This window comes from Terrapene carolina, unplaced genomic scaffold (genome assembly GCF_002925995.2).
Source record: "Terrapene carolina triunguis isolate 2854851 unplaced genomic scaffold, T_m_triunguis-2.0 Scaffold147, whole genome shotgun sequence".
NCBI lineage: Eukaryota > Metazoa > Chordata > Testudines > Emydidae > Terrapene > Terrapene triunguis.
The window spans coordinates 3,923,471-3,945,552 of NW_020664498.1; the positions used below are offsets into that span (position 1 = coordinate 3,923,471).

The 22,082-nt window shown below is 41.6% G+C and overlaps 1 protein-coding gene across 2 annotated transcripts in view; it reads left to right on the forward strand.

The window, feature by feature from the left end:
* Positions 1-22,082, forward strand: part of LOC112106608 (calcium-activated potassium channel subunit alpha-1) — a 916,252-nt gene that overhangs the window by 874,216 nt on the left and 19,954 nt on the right. For both annotated transcript variants that reach the window (XM_026653705.1, XM_026653706.1), the window contains exons 23-24: positions 9,693-9,806; positions 12,953-13,083. In XM_026653705.1, the coding sequence (XP_026509490.1) occupies positions 9,693-9,806; positions 12,953-13,083 (245 nt within the window). The remainder of the gene's footprint in view (positions 1-9,692; positions 9,807-12,952; positions 13,084-22,082) is intronic.

Here is a 22,082-nt window from a genome sequence, read left to right on the forward strand (position 1 = left end):
TAAGCCGGTATCTGAGTGGAAAAGGCCATGGGATGTATTTCTCTAAACTATGACAGCAGGTCTGTAGGAATTCTGGCTATGTGCAAAATCTTTGTTTTAGGCCAACCAATACACTGAAAGCTAAAGTGATGGGGATAAATACTGCATCATTGTGCCTTCCTTTACAAATACTCCCACACAAAAGCGCATCACTAAATCCATGTCCTTTCTGTATAATCATTTAGCTTTAGGGAACAATATTTGGGTGTTTCAAGCTCGGCCTTTTATCTCATGGTCCAAAAATTCTTGACTGGCACTTGACTATGTGCTTGCATATCTTGTCTACCAAAACTTGGTCACAGTGTTTGGCTGAGACATAAGTACAAAGCAAAGAACAATTTAGACGCTCGGCCTAATCTCCGACAGAACGGAAATATTGGTGCTATGCACTGTTTGGTAGGGAACATTTGCTGGCAGTTTTATAATACAACTGCAGGTTGGAGAAGTTTTGGAACCCTGTATATAGATTATAGTAAGTGTGCCAGGAACCCTATGGAGAATAGTTGGTGTACATATTAGAAGTTATCTTGCTCTGAATCCAAATTGTCCCAAAATCTGAGCAGGCTTGGATCTGGGATTTTGGTTCCGACCCATCAAATATGGCACATAATAGGGTTTTACTCTAGGATTCCAGCTTAGTTCTGCCTCTAGTAATTTACAAGTCTGATATTTCACCCATGCAGACCAAGAAGTCAACCATAAAGTCAACCATAAATAAGTCCAAATTGATGGAAAAACAATATTGCTAGCATAAAATGACAGATGTTGATGTTCACAAAATGTCTGTTTAAGCACTTTGTAAGAATCCATTTCCCAATTGCATACACCTGAAATTTTTGCAGAAGTTACAAAGTAATTGTACTCAGAGACGTGGAGTTTTCTTAATTTCATCTGCTAAGGAAATTGTTGGAATACATGTTGCAAAAAATGACTGCTGTGGTTATTACTGTTGCTGCTCAGGGGAGCTATTCAGATTCCTCATTTATTGGAGCTTAATAGATTAAAAATCCAAAATTGAGTCTCATGATATAAGCCTAATCAAATGCTAATCTGCATAATTTTCCCATAAACAGCTATGGGAAATTTGTATAATTTATGTTTCAGCAGTTGCCAATCATAAGTGAAATAGCAGTTACATTTATTTATCAAAATATTTTTATTGATCTTAGCTTGCTATCACATCTGGCTTTGCCCTTCTTTTTCACTAAGGAGACATTTACTTTCTCTGGTACATAATGTAATGTAGGATGTTTCCTGAACATGTATTTATAGGTCATTTTTAACTGGGAGCTTTCTATTTTACAACTTCTTATTGAATACCTGTCTCTGCAAACCTGCTGATATGGCTTAATTTATTTGACTAGTTTAACATAGCACACCGGTTTCCAACACCAAAGCTAAATGTGACAGAATTACATATGTGAGTAAAGCAGGGTGGATTTGGGCCATAAGCAATATAGCTGCAAATCTCTGCACTTAAATAAATGCTTCTAACTTTAAACCCAGTAAAAACTTAAATAACAGTGTTCACAGCCCACATGCAATGGACCCCAATCTCTAGAAACCCAATATATGTTAAAAGGGGAGTGAGAGGAAAAACTACAGATTCAACATTAAGGTTGAGAATTTATATAGGAAAAAAGTGAGGGATTCTGATTTTCTCACAGTAATGTTAAATCAACAACCACGTGGCATATATAGGATTTTGAATTACTGCATTTGCTGCTGGTCCAAGGAAAGTTTGAATTGCCATGTGGTACTGGCTCTCCTCCTTGTTTCCAGCTACTTCTACAGCTCTTGGGGTTCTTCATGGCAAAAAAGAATCTGGGTGTGTGTAAAAACAGCTGGTGCCAATCCAGCGTCACTGGCACATGGGTGGTGAGGAAATAGGAGCTGTCCCCAGGGAATGCATCCACCAGAAAGCAGACCCCAACAAGAGAGAAAAGGCCAGGAGGAGAAAGGGAGCACAGTGTTAGAGAAGCAGGTACAGGGTAGTAGAAAGGGGAACAGAACAGACTGGAAGGGAATTACATGAAAAGGCAATAGTGCAATTAACTTTCTTCAAAAAGTGTAACATCAATAGTGCATCTAAGACTGTGCAACTACCTAAATACTGTGCTTTTCCATGAAGGCAACAGCTGTAGTTGGCAGAGGGGTATTACCTCATTGTGAATAGGAAGCAGATCATGGGATTGCAAATGGGAGGGGGAAATAGCCACAAGCCAATCTTACTATTAAGATGTGATCCAGACTGTGCTATAGTTTGGAAACGCCCTAGTCTTTCATCTTTCTTGTGGCCTGCTTGCACCAGCAATCTTACAATCTTCCCTCTGCATTATGAAAATACTTGCATTTCTGTGGTGCCTTACATTAGAGATACTCAGTGTACTTTACAAATAACTTTGCCTCACAGGATGTGTCTCCCATTCTGTCTGCAGATTTCCATAAGAGATTTGCTGTACTTGTAAAAGACACGGCGGGGATGCAGCTACGTGGTGGAGGGGTACAAGCAATATAAGCATAATTTCCCTCCTTATGCTTCATGGGTTCCTGCCGTTTTGCTCTTCATGCAATGCAGAGACTGTTTAAAACAATTGTATTTCCAGGTTTTATTATTGCAAAAGTGTTTGCTTATTACCTTAGACATTAGAAACCGAATAAGACGACACTAATAAGAAGACACTGATTAGGACTCTCAAAGTACATTTTTGTATGCCAATGCACATACTGTATTGTGTATTAGGAGTTATCAAGTAAAAAAAAAAACATTCTAGGGCAAAGCAATTCAGTAACCTAGACAAAACTGTGATCAGTTTCAAAAATTGCCGTAGCATTGAAAAATCTGGATGAGAAAGTCAACAAGTGAACTTTCACTTGGTTTTCTTTTTACCAAAAAGAATTATAATTTCAGTAAAATTGTGCTTGGCGCCACAGTGTGTGGAAATTTCATCTGGGGCAACATTGGTCGTGTTTGCCATTTCCAGAAATAATAATCCTATCCTAGCAGACATCAGAGGATTGCATCTCATCTTAGTTAAATTAGTGTGTGGGGAAGGGAGCAGTAGAGAGCAGACAGAGAGCTCCAAAATGGAGCTCTGCAAATCTAAACCCTTCCTGTGGTTTTACGTTTTGTGTAAACTTGTGGTAAACCTGACCTGCTCTATGGCTCCGGGTGGATATTATGTGTGGTTTTGCATGGTTTTAAGCCAAAATCAGACAAAACTTGGGCAGTTTCAGATGGGTTTTGCTTTGAATTTTGGTGTGTTTGAACCTGAAACTCAAAGTGAAACTCATGAAGGACAACGTTATGTAAATGTAAACTGAGAAAAGACTTCCTTGGAGCCTATGAACTTCACAGCCAAATGTGACGCTGTTCTGTCCCACAGTAAAAACATAAAGTAAAACTTCTGTGTTTGTAGTTTCTACCACTTCAATTAGAAATGGCCTGACTGAGTGACTTCCAGACTTCAGAGGTGTTGAAATCCCAGCCCAGATTCTCATCTTTGTTTTATAGCTGAACCCTGTCTAAATACGAAGCTCCACCAAAACTGTTTAGATTAGAACTCAAGATTTCCTGGTGCTGTGCTCAAACCAAAACTCTGTCTCAGGCCCCAGGGGACACTGCAGCTAGAGTTGTTTCTAAATTGAATGGTTGTAACAGGTTCCCATGAATGTCAGCAGCTCTTTAGCTGCATGACTGCTGCTGAACTTTTCAGATATGCCCAAATGGCTGTACTTTGGAGACTAAAAGGTAAAGTCTATCATTCCATTGAATTCAATGGAATTTTACTGTGCAGTGTCAGCAAACAGTAGCAAACGGTGAGGTCCCATTGTAAGACAATTCTGTCTGTTTGTCTCTGGTTAATGGCTCTCGCTCTCTTTTCTCACATAACCTGCATGGTATCTTGTCCATCCACTGCTTAGAAGCTCACCACTTGCATGCTGATTATCTATATTCAAAATATGATTGTTGTTTTTTACTTCTCAGAGTTCTCAATAGTTATAACTTATTTTTTTTTAAATTACGTTTCTGCAGTCTTTAATCTGACTATTACCTCATAAATCCCAAGCACCTTTCACTAGAGTATTATTTTTTAATCAGCACCATAGGTATGCCTGGCATTTTAATGACAAGCAAGAGTATAGCCTTTAGCCCTGGCAATCTAGTTAAATTTCAGTTTGGAAAACTGAATCCTGCTTACCTGCAGTTGCAGTTAAATTAACATTCATCTTAAAAACCATGTTGTGTTACTGTGCGCTGTTAAACACTTGCAGCATTCCACCCTAGAACTGACTGTACCTCAGTTCTGGATTAAATGATTACTTGACTGGAGAGTTAGTAAAATCAGTTTGTAAGGCACTATGTGATCCTTCTGAATGGAAAGCATGTTATAAATTAAAAGGGCCAAATTGTGCCCCTGGACATGCGCTCACCCCAATGAAGTCAGTGGAAGCCTTGCAGTGTACATCCTGTAAGTTGCTCACTGCAAGATCTCGCTCCAGGAATATGTAGTGATGGATTGTGGGCAGACTGAGGAGTAGTTGGAATACATCCACTGGATCATCTACTGTTGATTCAGTGGCCCCAAACCCTGCATAAGCTAGGCAGGCTATGATGACTGCTACTGCTGGTTCATAGTTAGGTGTAGAAGCTGCCATGAACTAGGTGCACAATAGCACCCTACCTCCTAGTTGTGGGGAAGAGAATTTCATCCTTCTCCATCTGCCATTACGTTGTCTCACACAGATTTCATGTACTCATGGGCAATGTGAATTTCACCCTATCCTGCAATTGTAGGTCAGACCCCTGGTGGTGTTTGTAGAACAAGTATGGCACTGCAGTTAGGAAGATCACTATAACCACCTGCCCTGGTTCACTGGGTTTATGAATGTCAATGGAACACGATTTGGAGAACCGAAGGAGAAAATGCAATATGAAAAGGAAAGTGAAAAGGGGCTGTGAGGAAAGCAGGTCATTTCTAAATGAAGGCTCTGTGCAAAGAAATTGAATCTTTTCACAGCCGAAAATGGATCTTAAATCTGGTGCCTTAGCTTGTTTCTGGTTCTGTAATAAAATAGTTTTCCTAATACCCTGTGACCTGAATTTCTCCCTCCTTTATGGGTGCTATTCCTTGACGTACAACCTGTATTTTCTCAAGTCAGCATTTGATGATGGATGTCAAAATACAGGCCATGTATTATGCATATAGCATTACCGATTTAAGGTGTTTACTTGTCAAATTGAAGAAATTCAAAAACATCACATTCACTGAATCCGCACAGCTGTCACTTGTAGTTTTCCATGCCTTTAAATGAAAGTTCTGATAAAACAGTTTAGTTTTCCTTCACCTTTTTTTGGTGGAAAAAAATAGACAGCATCTAAAATTTATGTTGTGGGTGGGAGGCAGGCTGCAAAAAGGACATGTCCTGAAGGTTGGAATAAGGACTTGGTGGATAGACAGATACAGACCCCAAATCCCTACATTTTCTGATTTTTCTTTTGCTGAAAATATTCCAGATTTGTTAGTTGTGTAAACAGCCAATTCAAATTAAGCACTGTCAGGGAAATAAAGTTGTGGATATTTCTCACATCTTCCAAAACCATCGAGGAAAAAATATTAAGGCTCAGGATTATTTTTCATTCATGGAGAAAACAAAATCCCTTTAACATGCTTCCTGCATTTCATACAGAATGCACTGTGTGTGCAATGTGCAATTACAGAGCTCCTGACAGTCTGTGCCTAACAGAAATGCCACCTTTATTTCAATCTCCTAACACCATCCTAGGAAGACAAATATTTGAGGGGTTAGAGAGAGGTGGCTACAAATAGCCTTCTAGGGAGAGTGGAGGGAGTCATGCATTTAGAGGCATGTTACATTGAATCTTTACATTTTCCTCTGAGCTGGCAGGAAGCTACCGACTAGTTCTACAATCTGAAGGGCCTGATTCATTGAAAAATGTGTAGTAGACACAGTGTTGGACTGGGAAGAAAAGCCTCTAGGGAAATGAGAGAAAAGAAGCCTTTGAAGATGGTCTGAACAGTGGTGTCTCATGCTAACACTGCCCACTACCAATGCCTCAAGGGCTTGTGGGGAGAAGGTTAGCCTTTTCTACCCTCAAATCAGTGTGAGGTTGGAAGGCTTGCTGCCAGTCATGCTGAACTGTAATTCTCCAGTGGCCCCAGCTGCCTCAGTGCACATACAGAGCGCTCTCATTGTCTGTCGCTGCTTGTGTTTTGAAGAGCTGATGTCTCGCATCATGTCCCCTACTGCAGAACATGAAAGTATACAAAACACCAACAGAGGAGTCAACAACAGACAGCAGCCCAATCCCAGCGTCCACGTCTCCAAAAAATACCACTCCTGCCCCTTGCAAAGTCCTGAGACAGGACTCTCAATCCATAATTAATCTGCCAGCTCTTTTGAATCTTGAGAGGGCTCCTCGGAAAAGTCTGGGTAGGCCAGTATGAGTCAGAGCACAGCATAGATCTGCGATGCAGCACGGAGTGGGTGAGGTATCATGTCAATAAAAGTTCTTGAATGGCTGTTACTCATACATGGGATTTGGCCATGATAGAGACTATCATACAGAAATCAACTGGGCATGCAATCTGCTCTTTTCCATGGTGGCATAGTAGAACTGATTTCAATACAATGAGTAAGGAGTTCATTGAGTAAAACTAAACACTCTGACATACTCATCACTTCCGCCTGCCTTGAAGAAATCTGTTTTTATAGTATTATCCGAATCACCATTGTTGACTGGAATTGTATTGCTGTGCTTAAATTCCCACGTGGGAATTTGTGCCTTTCAAATCTGTGGAAGGCATTGAGACGACTTTGCCTCCCCTCCCAATCACCATTCAGAGCCTCTCGCCACAGTTTTCCCTCCGTTTTACACAGGGGTGAAAGTAAGTTAGGCCACTTACCGGTACGGGCCGGGAGGGAGAGAAGGGGGCCTCTGGCCCCCTTAAGGGGCGGGGCCTCGGGCGGAAGGGGGTGGGCTGGGGGTCAGCATCCCCCAACCAGCCCTTTCAGGCTGCCTGGCCCGCGCTGCCTGGGGCTCCCGTGTTGATTTAAAGGGCCCGGGGCTCCGGACGCCACTGCTGCGCCCTTTTAAATCACCGGCCACAGGGCAACTGCTCCCTTTGCCTCCCCTGCCCATCGGAGGCTGCGGGGGGCTGTGGGGGAGGGGGGAGCAATGACATTAAAGCGCTGCAGGGCCCTTTGCTGCGGCAGCGCTTTAACGTTGCTGCACGCCCCCCGCCGACGTTAAAGCGCTGCCGCGGCAAAGGACCGTCCTTAATGCGCTGCTGTGGCAGTGCTTTAATGTCCCTGCCCCTTTTGCCTCCCCTGTTGGCGGCCCTGCCGGTATGGACCCTACCAGCAGGGGGGAAGGGGCAGCGACGTTTGAGGATCCTTAAAGCGCCGCCGCAGCAAAGGACCGTCCTTAAAGCACTGCCGTGGCAGTGCTTTAACGTCACTGCCCTCTCTCTCTGGGTATGGGCCAGTGCAGGTTCTTACTGGTACCTACCGGCTCACTTTCACCCCTGCTTTTACATAGCCCATCCTCACAGGCCTTGTGCTGCTGGGAGCTTTCTTCCAGATGGCAAGGCACAGTTCATACTGGAGTCTCCTGGAGGATCACAAGAGTTAGAAGTGGAGAAGGCCTACAGTAGAAAATCCATCTCCCTGCAGGGGTAGGATGGTCTTTCAGCAATATTTGTTACATCAGAGTGTGTGTTAAATTGACACCACACTTGATCTTAGACAAAAGGCCAAAGTAGCTTCAGAACAAAACAGAGTTCTATCCCCCCTTCCCAGAAGGGTGCGTGCAGTAATTCCTAGAGCTCTCCCAAGCTCTGCTAACTCAGGAGCACAGAGCTGAACTGGAGATCCTCCCCGTGTGCCAAACCGGTGTTAGGCTAAGAGGACAATTGAGGGGCCAAAATTAGTGCACTTAATATTTTAAAATAGTTAAAGCTAGTTTGATAGTGGTGATTATTACTTCCAAGAAAGGGGAAAAAATCAGGTAAGGGACTGACATCGCATTTTGAAGTGCTATAAATTTATGAAAGGATTCTCTGATAGCTCATGACTTATTTATACTGCCAAAATTGAGGACAGGGCAGATGGAAATACAGTATCAACTCATTTTGGAGTCAATAGCAGATGAATGTATGAATGACTTTAGCTGAGTGGACCAATTTGTATGCTGTGAGAAGGCAATGGAGTTACACCAGGAATAAATTTGACTCTGGGGGGTGGGGGGAGGCGGGGGCTTGGTGGCATCTAGATGATTCAAATCTAGTCCAGGCGAGTAATGACAAAAAGTCAAAAATCTGTCTGTGGATCTCAGACATAAAGTTAGTCTGGGCAGAATTTGCCCAAAGTCTAATGGCTGTTCAACAATTTATAATGCAAAAATAGTTTGGCCTCATGGATAGACAAATAGCTGCTTAAAAAATACTGCCATAGCAAGGAGGAAATGGAGTCCTTGAGTCTAACTGCAACAATGGTGACGTTAAATGCATGCTTCTATTTTTCCTACTTTTTTCGAGCCTTAAGTATATATCATATCAATGAATTTCCAGGCCAACTTTTTGTGAGAGTGTTTTGGTTTATTTAAATCATTGACAGATTCAGCACTTACATTGTAACTCCAGCTTAGCAAAATAGTGTGCCTGGGTATTACCTTTTTATGTTTACGAACTGTTCAGTGACAGGTGTTCCTGCAGAACTTGCAGGGACTCAGGTGGAGCATGCAAGCTGCATAAGGAGGCCCTTGCTCCACCCCAGACCATCCCTTCACCTCCCATGTGACTCTTCCACACTTTCACTCTATGCCATCCTCTCCCCAAGTGTGTGCACCTCTCTCCTGTTTATCTCCAGATGTCCTTCCCCTCTCTCCTGCCCACCTGCCATATGTCAGTCTCGCTCCCCATTCCTTCCACACTAGTGCTTCCTGCTCTTTCTGACTCACGGTGGCTCTGAATGGAAGCCATGAGGATTCTGCAAGATCAGCATAGAAATTAATAATTCTATGGGCTTCATAATGCTTTTGGAAACTTCTTAAAGTAACTAAATCCTTCAGTGGTCTTTGCAGCTCCACCCTAAATCTTATGAATCAGACCCATCAGCTCCTGAAAGCTGCAAACATGGTGATTTAACAAGCCTTAGAATGCAGTGTGAGGCTTAAGTAAGGATGCTTATTACTAGTGTTCTTTGAAATACTGATAGCAAAAAAAACCACCCTCAAATATTAATGGCTTTGGATTTTGTTCTCAGTTTTTTAAACAAGGATCACATTTTGTACCGAAAGTTTTAGCATGTTTTGATGTAAAAACTGCTGTTTCACAAGTTTAGCAGAAGTGCGTTGGCTTTAATTGTTGCCAGCTGTCTTATAGCATAAACTGCCTGTAATATTGATAGGCTTGATGGGCTGTATTTCAGCAATGCTGAATGTTAAGTAAAATAGTTTATAGCAGATTTCTACCTGTAGCTCTCTGAACAATAATCTACCACAGGAGATGCATGCAATGTTAACGTCTGTTGTCATCATTTGCATCAGTCTGAAATGACTTGTTACATTCTTTTCTGTTTGCCTTGCTACTTGAAGTTCATCCTGTAACTGTCTGACATTCCTTCCTTAGGGTTTACGCCACCAGGAATGGATAGGTCATCTCCAGACAACAGTCCAGTCCATGGTCTGTTACGTCAACCCTCAATCACAACAGGAGCCAACATACCTATTATAACAGAACTAGGTAAGGAAAATAAAAATACTCCTTTCATGTCCATTCCCATATATTTTTCCATCTCCTTTTACAGGCCTCAGGAGAGTTACTTATTTCATAGCCAAGGACACCATGTTAACTCTTCAGTTAACTGTTTTGATTTACTCTTGCTGAGGAAACATTAGGGGAAACTTTCTACTTGGATAAATAACTAAATTAGTTCTTCCCTATGTGTTTTCACTTTGTGTGTTCTTGAACACACACTACATTAGGCAAGAGGTTGTTCTTAATGTATTGTACCAAGCAGGCATGGTTCTTTGGGACAATCTCTTTTAAAAAAAAAAGAAAAGTTGTGTAAGATGCCAGCAGACTTCCCTTCTGCATTTAAAAGGCTACTTGGTTAACCCTTCATGCTCCAAAACTTGTTTAATATTGCATAATCACTGCATAGTGACATGACACTTGTTACCCTTGAGAATGGGGCAACTGGTTACCTGGGTCTGATTTCCACTCTAGCTGTGGATATTCATGTTGTCAAGTTGTTGTGATGTGAAGTGCAGAAGCTTTCATGGCAAATACAAACTTGATTTGTGGTCCTTTGTCCTTTTTATTTTTCAGTTTTATTTTTTTTAGAGCCTTACCTGTCTTACTCCCTTATTTTATTCTCTTTCTGTACTTTCTTTCCCCCCCTAAATACTTTACTTATTAGCTAAGCCTGGCAAACTTCTGCCTTTGGTTTCAATCAGTCAGGAAAAAAACAGTGGAACCCACATACTAATGATAACTGAACTGGGTAAGACGTGCCTTTTTCCTTCACATCACTGTCCTTTTTTTGTTGTTGGTGGTGTTGTTCCTACCATCATCAGCTTTTTCTTTATTTATCTGGCTGTATCAGAGGGGCTACCCTCATGGCACTGCTTTGAATGGGTTTTATTTGTGGTTTTAGTAGAAATTGACTGTCTTGTTCTGGCCTTTCTTAATGATTTCTTTTTCACGCAGCATCAGTAAACCTTTGATCGCACTGGTCTGACCTGCCGGCTGTTTCCATAGCATCTTCTCACCAATTCATTTTCTTTGGCCTCCCCCCCCCCTCTTTTATTTCAGTCTATTGTCAATTTGACTGACATGCCTTAGCTCTCACAGGAAGTAAAAAAAGAAATAAAAGATTTTGAAAAAGAAACCCCGGTATCATACCTTCCCTTAAGCTGTTTGTTTTATTTTTTTTGTGGGTAGACCTTTTCTCAGGCTCTGAAGCTAAAGCAGCAAAGCTTCTATGCTGCACTCTCTCAATAAAATGAGATTTCACAAGGGGCTCAGAGCGGGGTTTGATTAGCATTTCCTGTGGTGCAGTGCTGCGCTCTTAAACCTACCCCCATCTAGCCAGGAGACCTTTCAAAAAAATCATAGCAGGCTAACTTGCATCAGGAAGATAAAGATATATTCAGACTTAAACTGCACTTGTAGAATTCACAGAAGATTTGGTGTAAGTTGGAAACTGACACTACGTACTGTTAGAAAGTCTGTGTCAAAGTCAGGTATTAGTCTTACAAGTCTGCCAGATAGAAGTGGAAAAAGAGTACTGCTGTTTATAGTTCCTCTCCTCAGCTAGCAAATTAAACAAAGGCACAGTCTTTTCAAAAAGTGAATTTTGAAATGGTACAACAGGCTTTCAACAATATTTTGCTTAGGAGCCCAAGAATAAATTGACAGCCACTGGGCAAGATATAGTGTAGATGGAGCTATTTACCAGGATGAAATTCATCTACACCATATAATGTAACCTGTGACTGTATATAGCTCTGAGAGATGTTACTTTTTAGTGGTTATGGCAGGGGATGAGGAATCAGGAATTGTATGTTCTATTCCCAACTCTGCTACTGACTCAGTTTGACCTTGGTTATGTCACAGCCATTTGGTGCCTTAATTTACCCATCTGTAAAATGGGGATAATAATGCTTATCTTCTTCACAGGGCTGTTATATTATAGGCATTGTTCATACTTGTAGAGCTCTTTGAGGCCCTTGCATGAACAGTGCTATACTATACTAGTAGACGATAGCTGTTGAATAATGGGTAGTCTGATCAAATAAAAGTAATTGTCTCAAGATGATAGTTCAGAATGGCAGGCATATTTCTAGATAGAGAGTGATCCAACTGAAGTCAATGGCACTAGGATTTGGCTTTTTAGGAGCATCCTTGTCTACTAAAAAATAAATACAGGGAATTTCCAATAACTATGAGACAAGAAAAGTATTCAAGATCCACACTATCAGATGCTGCAAAACTGATAATTTCTCAGACCTGGATGGGAATTGAAAGTAATTTGTCATTTAATTTTTAATAATTTCAAAAGCATCTTTGGTGACACAAATGATCAGTCTGCACTTTTATGACTGAGGAGTCCTAATATGGAAAAGAAAAGACTTAATCAAGTATCATCTGCTTGATAAGATTTATATCAAGTTGTGTGTAGTGGCATGGGGCGGGGTGGGGAGATGAACTCTGGGAACTCAATGAGAATCTAAATGTCAAATGTTACCTTGTTTGGTCTTTTCTGCAAAGCAACCTGATGTGGATACTTCCTCACACTGCATGGAATAGAATTCATGGCTAGGGCGGTGAGGCTGTGGCTGAAACCATACTGTAGGATAGTAGTAGAATTGCAATGTATTGCTTTTGTATGACAAGCTTGATGCAAGCTGAATGGGGAGCTTCCCTCTTTGGAGCTGCAATTGCATTAACACAGGTCCATCAGAAAAGAATCACAGTAGCAGATGCCTTTGGGTTGAACCAGTGTTTTTGTGGACGAGGTTTATATCACAAAGTGGACCTGACATTAACTGATCACGGCATATCTGTGCAGCCCTACCCATTGTATCTTGCCTGTACGGATGGAAAATGTATGTCAGCACCGTGGCAAATGAGCAGGTGGTGCCAAGACGGTCATTTTTATGGCACAGGGATATTCGCCTTTCATACAAGCAAAATAAGAATCAACAGATTTTTTAAGTGCATATTTTCACATCCACTTCGATTTCATTTTAAGTGATGTCAAAGACACAAGTCTGTGTTTCCAGACACATGCCGTTGCTTTTTCTTTCTGATTGTGTAGTGTGTAAGGTTACATGCTGTGGGCCAAGAAGCATATTATGATATTTTTGTATTATTATTTTCAGTAAACGATTCAAACGTTCAGTTTTTGGACCAAGATGACGACGACGACCCAGACACAGAATTGTATCTTACACAGCCATTTGCATGTGGAACCGCATTCGCCGTCAGTGTATTGGACTCCCTCATGAGCGCTGTAAGCAAATCAAAACTTTCTCCCCCTTCCCCATCAGACAGACTATGGGAGACTGATGCTGTGTAGCAGCTCCGTTGCCACCATGCAGCCTGAAGAACAAGATATCTTCCCTTAGACCTTCATACATCATCATTACTTGGGATGTGGACTGAGCCCCAGTTCCCCTCAAAGGTATTTAAGTGCATAACTCCTGTTGTCCGTTGGAGTTATGCGCTGAAATGCCTTTGAGGATCTCGATCTGAGACTCTGTAGCAACTAATCTCTCAGACCAGAGGGTATGTATATTGGCCTAAGTCTTCAAAAGCAACTGGTAATTTTGGATGCACACTATTTTCAGAAAGAGTTGAAAGTCTGGTGGCTTGCAGCGGGGTGTCTCAAACTGGCCTTCCAAAAATGGAAGCACTCAAAATCACTAGTCACCCTTGGAAATTTAGGGCATTATCTCTAAAATATGGAAATTGTCGTCTTGCATAACATAACTACCTTGACAGTTCAGTGTTTTACCCATTTTACAGCTTCTAATTATTTTTTGTACTCCTTCATCCATAAAGTGATAGTTCATAGTGACAGGTAACAAACAAAAGGTTTGGATGTTTAGATCAGATCAGAGGACAAAAGCTTGGATGCTTCTGCAAAGCTTAATTAAACCAGCTGACCCTCTTGGGTCTGCAAAAGTGGGCTGGAAATCAATGGGAATGGGATTTCTTGAAAGAGTGGATACATCACAGTTCTGGGTCTGAATTTGCACAAGAGCATGCTGTCAGGTTATTCCAATATTTCTGCTTGTATTTGGGACCAAGAATGCAAAAATATAAGAAATTGACATGGGTGTTTTGTTTTTAACCAATTTCAAACCTTGAAACAGGTTTGTATAAGGTTTATTTTGAGTTTCAGTGGAGTTCAAAGTAAGTAGCTATTTTGCCTAAACCAGTTTTTGGCCATCCATAGCAAATAAATAGTCTTCCTCTTTTATTTTATTTTAAAAACAGGCAGAGAATACTCTCTCAATACATACAGTCTCTACTTTAACCTAGAGTGGGTCCATTTTTAACTGGTTTAAGCACTCAATTAAAGGACTTCCATTTAAAAATGTTGTACTCTTTATGTGCCAGCAGATTAATGTTGGAGCAGCTTTCTGCAAATGGACCAAATGGAAAGCAAGCAGTCTAGGGTTTTTTATAGAAACACGGGGAAACTAACACTAGCAATTTACAGATTGATACTTTTCAATGGAAATAGACCTCTCGGGGTAGATGACTAAGATGCAAGAGAGATGTAATTAATGGAGGAGAATATGAAATGTTGTTTATGATAAGCTCCATTAAGCAGGCCTGTTATACTATACCTCTGATTTTAAAGTGTTCAAATGAGTATCCCTTTGGAGACCTTGTTTACTCCTGATTATCCTAACTACAGCTGTTTCAGAAGACTCTTTTGTTGCAGTATCAGCTGTTATAATATGATTACTTTGTAAATTATGTTTTTTAATAGTGCCTTTCATGATCCTGATCGGGGTCTGTTGAAAAAAGTTAGTTTCCAGCCTTGATTTAAAAATAGAATTTAAACAGATCAAACTCACTTACGGCCTCCTGATTTACATGTGGGAAAGACAGTTTGTCTATGTGAAAGGCAAGTTGTGCACATAAACTGATATTTACCTGTGTGACCAATATGCTGTTTGTGCACATAACATCTTTTTTGTGGGTAAAAATGACTGTGCAAACTTAGGGGCTGGTTGAGAGTCTTTTGTAAAGTTGAACCTAAACTTTCAGACCATCCCACTGAATTTAGTTTCATGACACTGGAGATCAGTTGGCTTAAGCCCCAAATAATACTAGAGATAGGCAAACCAATATTTTTTTTTAATAAGAGCCAACGCTAACCTTCACCTAAAAGTGAAACCAAACTTTTGATGGTTCAAAAAAGTTCAGTTAACCTTTTTTTTTTTTTTTTTTTTAAACTTTCTACTACACTTCTGTCCATTCCAGCCGCAGCTTGAGACAGATGTAATGAGGAAATCTATTCTCATGGTATTTTATTCCAATAAGGAGCATGAAGTAACAGTAATCTTATGAGATACCTTGTTCTTGTGAGTCATCAGCCAAATTTTGCAGACTTGACACATTTAGAAAGTCCAGATAAGTATCCAACCAAACTCTAACTCTAAACCATCACTAATAATAATTTTATGGGTAAAAGGTTTAGCGTTTCCATGTAATACATTGGATCTCTTAAATATGAAGGTCCCAAACTGGCATTTTGAAAGTTTTTTCACCTTACCAGACTAAGAAGATTCCTGAATGAAACTGAGTTTTAGTATTAAGAGGACACTGAGGAGTTCTATTGTAATTAAAAGCAGCTAATGAGAGGCTAGAATGAAAATATGATTGAGAGCTTTCTAGACAATGGAAGCCAAAAGATCCAAGTCATTTTCAGACAACATTTAAACATTGGGTCCATTTAGGTTTCACTGATTTCTTTTCTTCTGTAGCTCCCTTCCCAAAATTGCCATTTAATCAGGTGTCTAAGCATCCTCATCCAAAGACTGTCTCATAATTCAACCCCTGCTGTTTGTTGCTTCACTTATTGAAAGGCTAATCCTTCTATTTATTACAGGCATTCCCAGAGTAACAGATAGCAATGTTGCAGACACGACGCCATTGCTTTATTGTGCAAACACTAGAAAGATAAATTATAAGAGAGAATAATTGTGTTTATGCTTAGATAACTCACAATGGACTATTACAATTTAGAAACATTTTCTTTGAGCACAGTCAGTTTATTCTTCACAAAGTAAATGGGACGATTTTCCCCTCTAAATATCTAGCTACCGATGACATATCTGTTCATGATCTCTGTCTTCTTTCTTCTGCAAAGATTCTTTGTCAAACTTCATTCATTCTTAAGTGGTTAAACAATATAATGGGTCACCACCATCTGCAGTCAGGGAAATTACTGTGATGCCAGAAATAGAGAATTCTGATTTAGAGTGAATCCCTGTTTCTTTCCCTAGATTAGTATTTCTTCTATTAGAATTATTTGCCAGTCTTCATTTGCCATACCAATGCTGTCTCCACTTCCTACTGCTTTGCTGATGTGGACAAGGTCACTCTCTCCTCCACTCCTGGAAGGCTTTCCACTGTCCAAGCTATAGGGTGGAAAAGGAACTCTCCCTCCTCCTCCTAGCTGTCAGATGGGTGAGGTGTCCATCCTTCCTTTTCTCCTACGCCTCTATTGGGGTGATGAGAAGAAGAGATGCTCCACATTTTTTTTCTCTACCCAAAAAAATGGCATCCTGTCATTTCCCACACCACCTGATCCACTGGCTCGGTAGTATCCACTTTGTCTGGCAGTTTGCTTTTTGTGACCCGACCTCTACTTGTACTGCAGGAATTCAAGCATTGATTCCAAAATATTCTACAGGATTGTGGGACCAGCATGAGTCATACTTTCACTGAACCAGCAATTCTATCAGAGGGAAGTCCTTTGTCACGTGCCATCTCACTTTGAGACTTGAATAGGGTCTTCAGGATTACATCAACCATATTGATTCAATTACTAAGTTGACTGCAACTAAGTCTATGGGGAAAGCTCATCAAGTTAGTAGGTCTGTAATTGGTGTTTGTTGTGTAGCATGGTTGGGCAAAAGCTATATTAGCAGGGGAGAGGCTGGGATTAGCAGAGGAATAGTCAAGGAGGTTACAGGAGGTACACGTTGTTTTCTCCCACTGTGCCCTTTGCTGTGAAGTTTTTCATTGTGAAAGGGGGAAGCAGTGCGCCTTTTTTTAGTTGCTTTTTAGAATTAAATGTTACTCCTTGATCTCTGCAGAATGTAATTAAATTCTTAGTAATGCAAACCCACTGCACTGGGTGCAACACATGTATGTGAACTGCTCACATTCTCCTCTCACTTACCCAGTGGAAGTCTGGCATATGATGTAAATGGAGTTAATGCCAGTGTAAAAGAGGGATTAAATAAGAGAGTAATAAGCCCCATCCATCTGCATTTCTTTCTTATCTGTAGCAGCAATGGAACTCTGCACAAGACAACTTCATTTATAGCTACACAATATATAGCTCCTCCGCACGCTAATCCTGCCTATGCAGGTTTCTTAGCATCTTCAGCGAACATGGGGTGGGCAGACAAGAATGGTTTGGTTATTGATGATGAGGAAGTACTTTTTACTTTAGGACTTATGCTAAACAGAGAAATGGGTCTGTAGCCAGGTGCGACTCAGCAGTGCGGCACCTCCTACTGGTTGTCCTGGGAATTAGCTCTTTACCAGCCTTTGAGCACCCTCTGCTGGCCACCTGCCTCAGATCCCCTGCCTCACCATGTCCCTCCTGAACCCCAGTGCCCCTTTACCTTGGGGTTCTTCCCCAGCAGTACCCCCACACTCTGGGTCTCCCCTCCCAGGGGAATCCCAACCCTCTATACCCGCCTTGCCTCAGTGGCTTCTGCCAGTCATCACCTAGCCCCCTTTCATGGGGCCAGACTGCAGTCTCTAATGGACACTCATCATTGGCAAGGGGGTTGGACCTGCTGCCTTTCCCTGCAGCCCCAGTACCTCCCTAGGCATTCCTGTCAGGCCTCAGCTCAGCCTGTCTCTTCCCCAGCACTGCTCTATCCAAGGTACCCTTTGCTCCTCTAGGCAGTTAGATCCATCTCTCTCCACAACTAGAGAGAGACTCTGACCCAGCACCTCCCTTAGGCCTTCTTATACTCCCAACCCGGCCCTGATTGGCTGCCTCAAGCTCACTCCTGATTGGCTCCCCGGGGCAGCCTTTTCCCAGGGCTGTTTTTAACCCCTTTCACACTGGAGTGGGGTGACTGTTCCGCTACTGGGTCCCATCCCAAACTCCCAAGCATTTCACCTGACACAGATTTTAAGTATGATAATAGCTATTCTTAAACAAGGCTGCCTAACCTTTACTATGTCTCTGGAATAGACATCAGCCTCTGCTAGAGTTTTTCATTATATTTCCAGGGCCGCCCGGGGGGGGGGAGCAAGTGGGGCAATTTGCCCCATGCCCCGGGCCCCACAGGGGCCCCCACGAGAATATAGTATTCTATAGTATTGCAACTTTTTTTTATGGAAGGGGCCCCCGAAATTGCTTTGCCCCAGGCCCCCTGAATCCTCTGGGCAGCCCTGTATATTTCGTTCTAAGTATTTGATTTGCCTTAAACATCTACAAACAAATACAAATGCATGGAAAGCTATATACATATACTGCTCTTCTTGTAGTGGGGCTGCCCCTGTTAATCAAAGCATGTTCTCACAATATGCTTGTTTATAGCAAAATGTAAGTTGGTTAGAAAGCCAAGGTTACAAATAACCTCTCAGACACGGTGCATTTAACAAAGCTTTACACTTGTGATGAGGTATATATGCTAAGATTTTCAAAAATCATGAAACTTAAGATATCTTAAAGGAATCTGAAAATCAGGCCGCCTCTAAGATGTGCCAAGTTGAGCACCCAAAATCACTAGTGACTTTTGAAAGTCTTGGCCATCGTCTGTAGCTATAGAAGGCAAAAGAAAGTGCAGGATGCAAAAATGCCACTTGCCCCAACAAGCATCTTTTATCGCTGTGAAATGATTCCCAGACATCTTGATTCTGGATGGCATTCATTTTGGTAATGAGGCTACAAAAAATACTCCTATACAGAGCTTCCAGTGCTTTAGCATCATTTCTATACATACCACTGGTAGCGGGATTGGTGTAGCTTCAGGGAATGTCATTAGTACAAAAGCATCTATTCAGAGCCAGATCATGAGACTTAACTTTGAATTTCCTGGCATCTATTGGGCTCTGTTAGAACCTTAATTTTTTTTAAAATGTATTCTATTAACATCAGTCCTTTTTTCCTTATACAAACAGAAAGATCACATGGGGGCAGGGAGGGGTGAAGAGTTAGGGGCAACTTTGCAGTAGAACCCCCAAGGTCCTTTACAATCTCATTTATTTAGAAAAGGAAATGTTTTAACTTATGAGATGGACATTTTGAAACATAAGACTTTTCTATTTTTGTATCCTGCTGTTCAGAAGGATTAGCAGGTAGTAAAACATCCCCTTGCCCAGAGGACTCACAATATCCCTTAATAGTCTGGGAGGTATTTTTAAAATGTAGTACAATATAAAACATTGTTCTTTCACCTTTGCTTTGGACCTCTCCCAAGGGCCTGTTCAGGATTTGGTTAATGAGTTTAGCTCTGTAATTCCCCATATCTGGATATTCATTCACTTGAAACAAATGCTATTCATTTGACAGAATGCATCATGTAAGGAAAAACAAGCAAGTTAAAATATCTGCCTGAAATGGAAGCAAAATAACTATTATATTTTTTTCCTTTAAAAAAAATTACCAAAGTAGCAAACATAAAAAAAATGGCAGCTATGACATGGAAAATGACAATTTTCGAGTAGTTATAAACGAAAGGCAAAGTGTCATTAAAGTTAAAGCAATGTTATTAAAAGATGTGTTAATTTTCAGTTAAATTTTCTGTAAAAGACCAATTAGTTTAAAAGGCTTGACAGCATTAACTGCGAAACATAAGCTTTGGTAATTATGCTTTAAAAATGGTTGAACAAACTGGAAAGCAGTCCCAGAACACTTACACTCAAAAACAGCTGCAACAGAATTCAGTGGCATGGGCTAGGTGGCACTGCTAGCTCAGATATCCATTTGCTTGTCAATTACCCATGATGTAGCGTCTATGATGCATTTCCTTTTTTCATTACTCAGCACTGTATCCAGTGCATGTTCTCAGACTGCTATAATAATGTTATCACGTCATCCAATGCAGGGTACAGTTAGTAATAGCAGCACAGAAGTGTTTTTCAGTGATGATTATACAATTAACAAAAGGAATTTGCGTTTGTTACTGAAAAGTAGCCTGTTACTTTGACTGCTACAGCACTGTTCCAACAACATTCAACACATTGTTCCCGTACAAGTACCGGCGTATCCGCCCTCAGAGTGAGCAGATCACACGCACATTACTTTTTAGTGTATTATTATTTCAAAGGAAATGGAGATCAGTAAGGCCAGATTTTTATTTTAACCCTTTAGATTCTGATTCTATGAGGTGAAGCGTGCTCCACAGTGGAAAGGTTTGAAGGAGGGCCTGCGTCTCATGGGAGTTGAGAGCATGCAAGCTTAGGCAATGTTAACAATCTCTAACCATCCAGAAGGCGTGCTAGACTCCTGTTCACCTAGGATGTTTTCTGCTTGGTGGCAGGACAGGAGGAGTCCATTCTCAAAATTAGAATATTTGTATTCAACGACGGCAGCATGAACAAAAACTGCACTCATCTATCAGATTAAATGATAACATCCACATCAGTCATAGTGTGAAACCCAAAGTAAACTATTGTTCCAAGATAAATGTTGTCTGCTTTCCAAATAAATGTCTTAGCTTTGCCTTGACATTTGTCTAGCAGTGGGAGACCGCTCTCCTGTGACAGCATTCTGTTCCATTGACAGGGGGCCTAATTCCCCTCTGAATTGGATCAATTTTACATCACTGTAAATCCATTGAGTCCCATGGGCTTGCTCCTGGGATCAGAATAAGGCCTATTATCTCTTATTTTGACGCATTTAATGATTTCATGACAGGTGCAATACTTAATATATTCTTTTGCGATTGCTTTACAGTTTAACGTGAGTTCTTTAGTGAAGTGAATGTTGTGTTCTCAGCCTAATGTTATCAGTTCCTCCCTCTCCCCCGCCCCCCAGTCTTCTTTTCTCAAAATTAAAAATGCTCAGGTTTTTTTTAATCCTTTCCTCAAAAGTCCAGCTTTCTAGACCTGGTATCATTCTTGTAGCTGTCCTCTCGCCACGCTCCAATTGGCCTCTCCCCTTTCTTAAAATGTGGTGCCTAAAACTGGACACAGTACTGTAGCTAAGGCTTCACCAGTGCCAAGTAGAGTAGAACTAATACCTCCCGTGTCTTACATGTGACTCTCCTAGAACTATATTACTCTTTTCAGCAGCTGCATCACATTGTTGGATCATAGAAAATCTGTGATCCACGAGAACCCCCAGATCCTTTTCAGCAGTACTACCACTAGCCAGTTATTCCCCATTTTGTAGTTGTGCATTTGATTTTTCCTTCCTAAGTTTAGGACTTGTCTTTTACTGAACATCATCTTGTTGATTTCAGACCAATTCTCCAATTTGTCAATGTCATTTTTTACTTCTAATCCTGTCCTCCAAATTGCTTGCAACTCCTTCCAGCTTGGTGTCATCTGTAAACTTTATAAGTATAATTACCATGTTATTATCCACGTAATTAATGAAAATATTGACTAGTACCACATCCAGGACAGACCCCTGCAGGACCCCACTCAATACAACTTCCCCACCTCCCAATTTGACAGCAAACCCTTGGTAGCTACTCTTTGGTCTTTGAGCCAGTTCTGCACCCACCTTATAGAAATTACATCTAGACCACATTTGCTAGTTTGCTTATGAGAGTGTCATGTTGGACGGTGGCAAAGGCCTTAATAAAATCAAGAGCTATCATGTCTACTGCTTCCCCGCATTCATTAGGCCAGTAATCTTGTCAAAGATGGAAAATTGGTTGGTTTGGCATGTTTTGTTCTTGACAAAGTCATGCTGGCTATGCCTTATAACCTTATTATCCTCTAGGCAGGGCCGGCTCCAGGCACCAGGCAACCAAGCACGTGCTTGGGGCGGCACCTGGTAAGGGGCGGCCAATCTTGGGGCGGCGGGGGGCAGTGCGGCGCGGCGCTCGGCGGGGTTCCGGCGGCGCAGCGCTCGGCGGAGGGTGTTCGGCGGCGCGGCGCTCCGCGGGGAGGGGTTCAGCAGCACGGCGCTCGGCAGGGGGTGTTTGGCGGTGCTCCATGGGCGGGGGGTTTCGGCAGAGCGGCACTTCGCGGGGGGTGTTCGGCGGCACAGCACTCCACGGGGGGTGTTTGGCGGCGCGGCATTCCGCAGGGGGTGTTCGGCGGTGCTCCGCGTGGGGGGGGGCT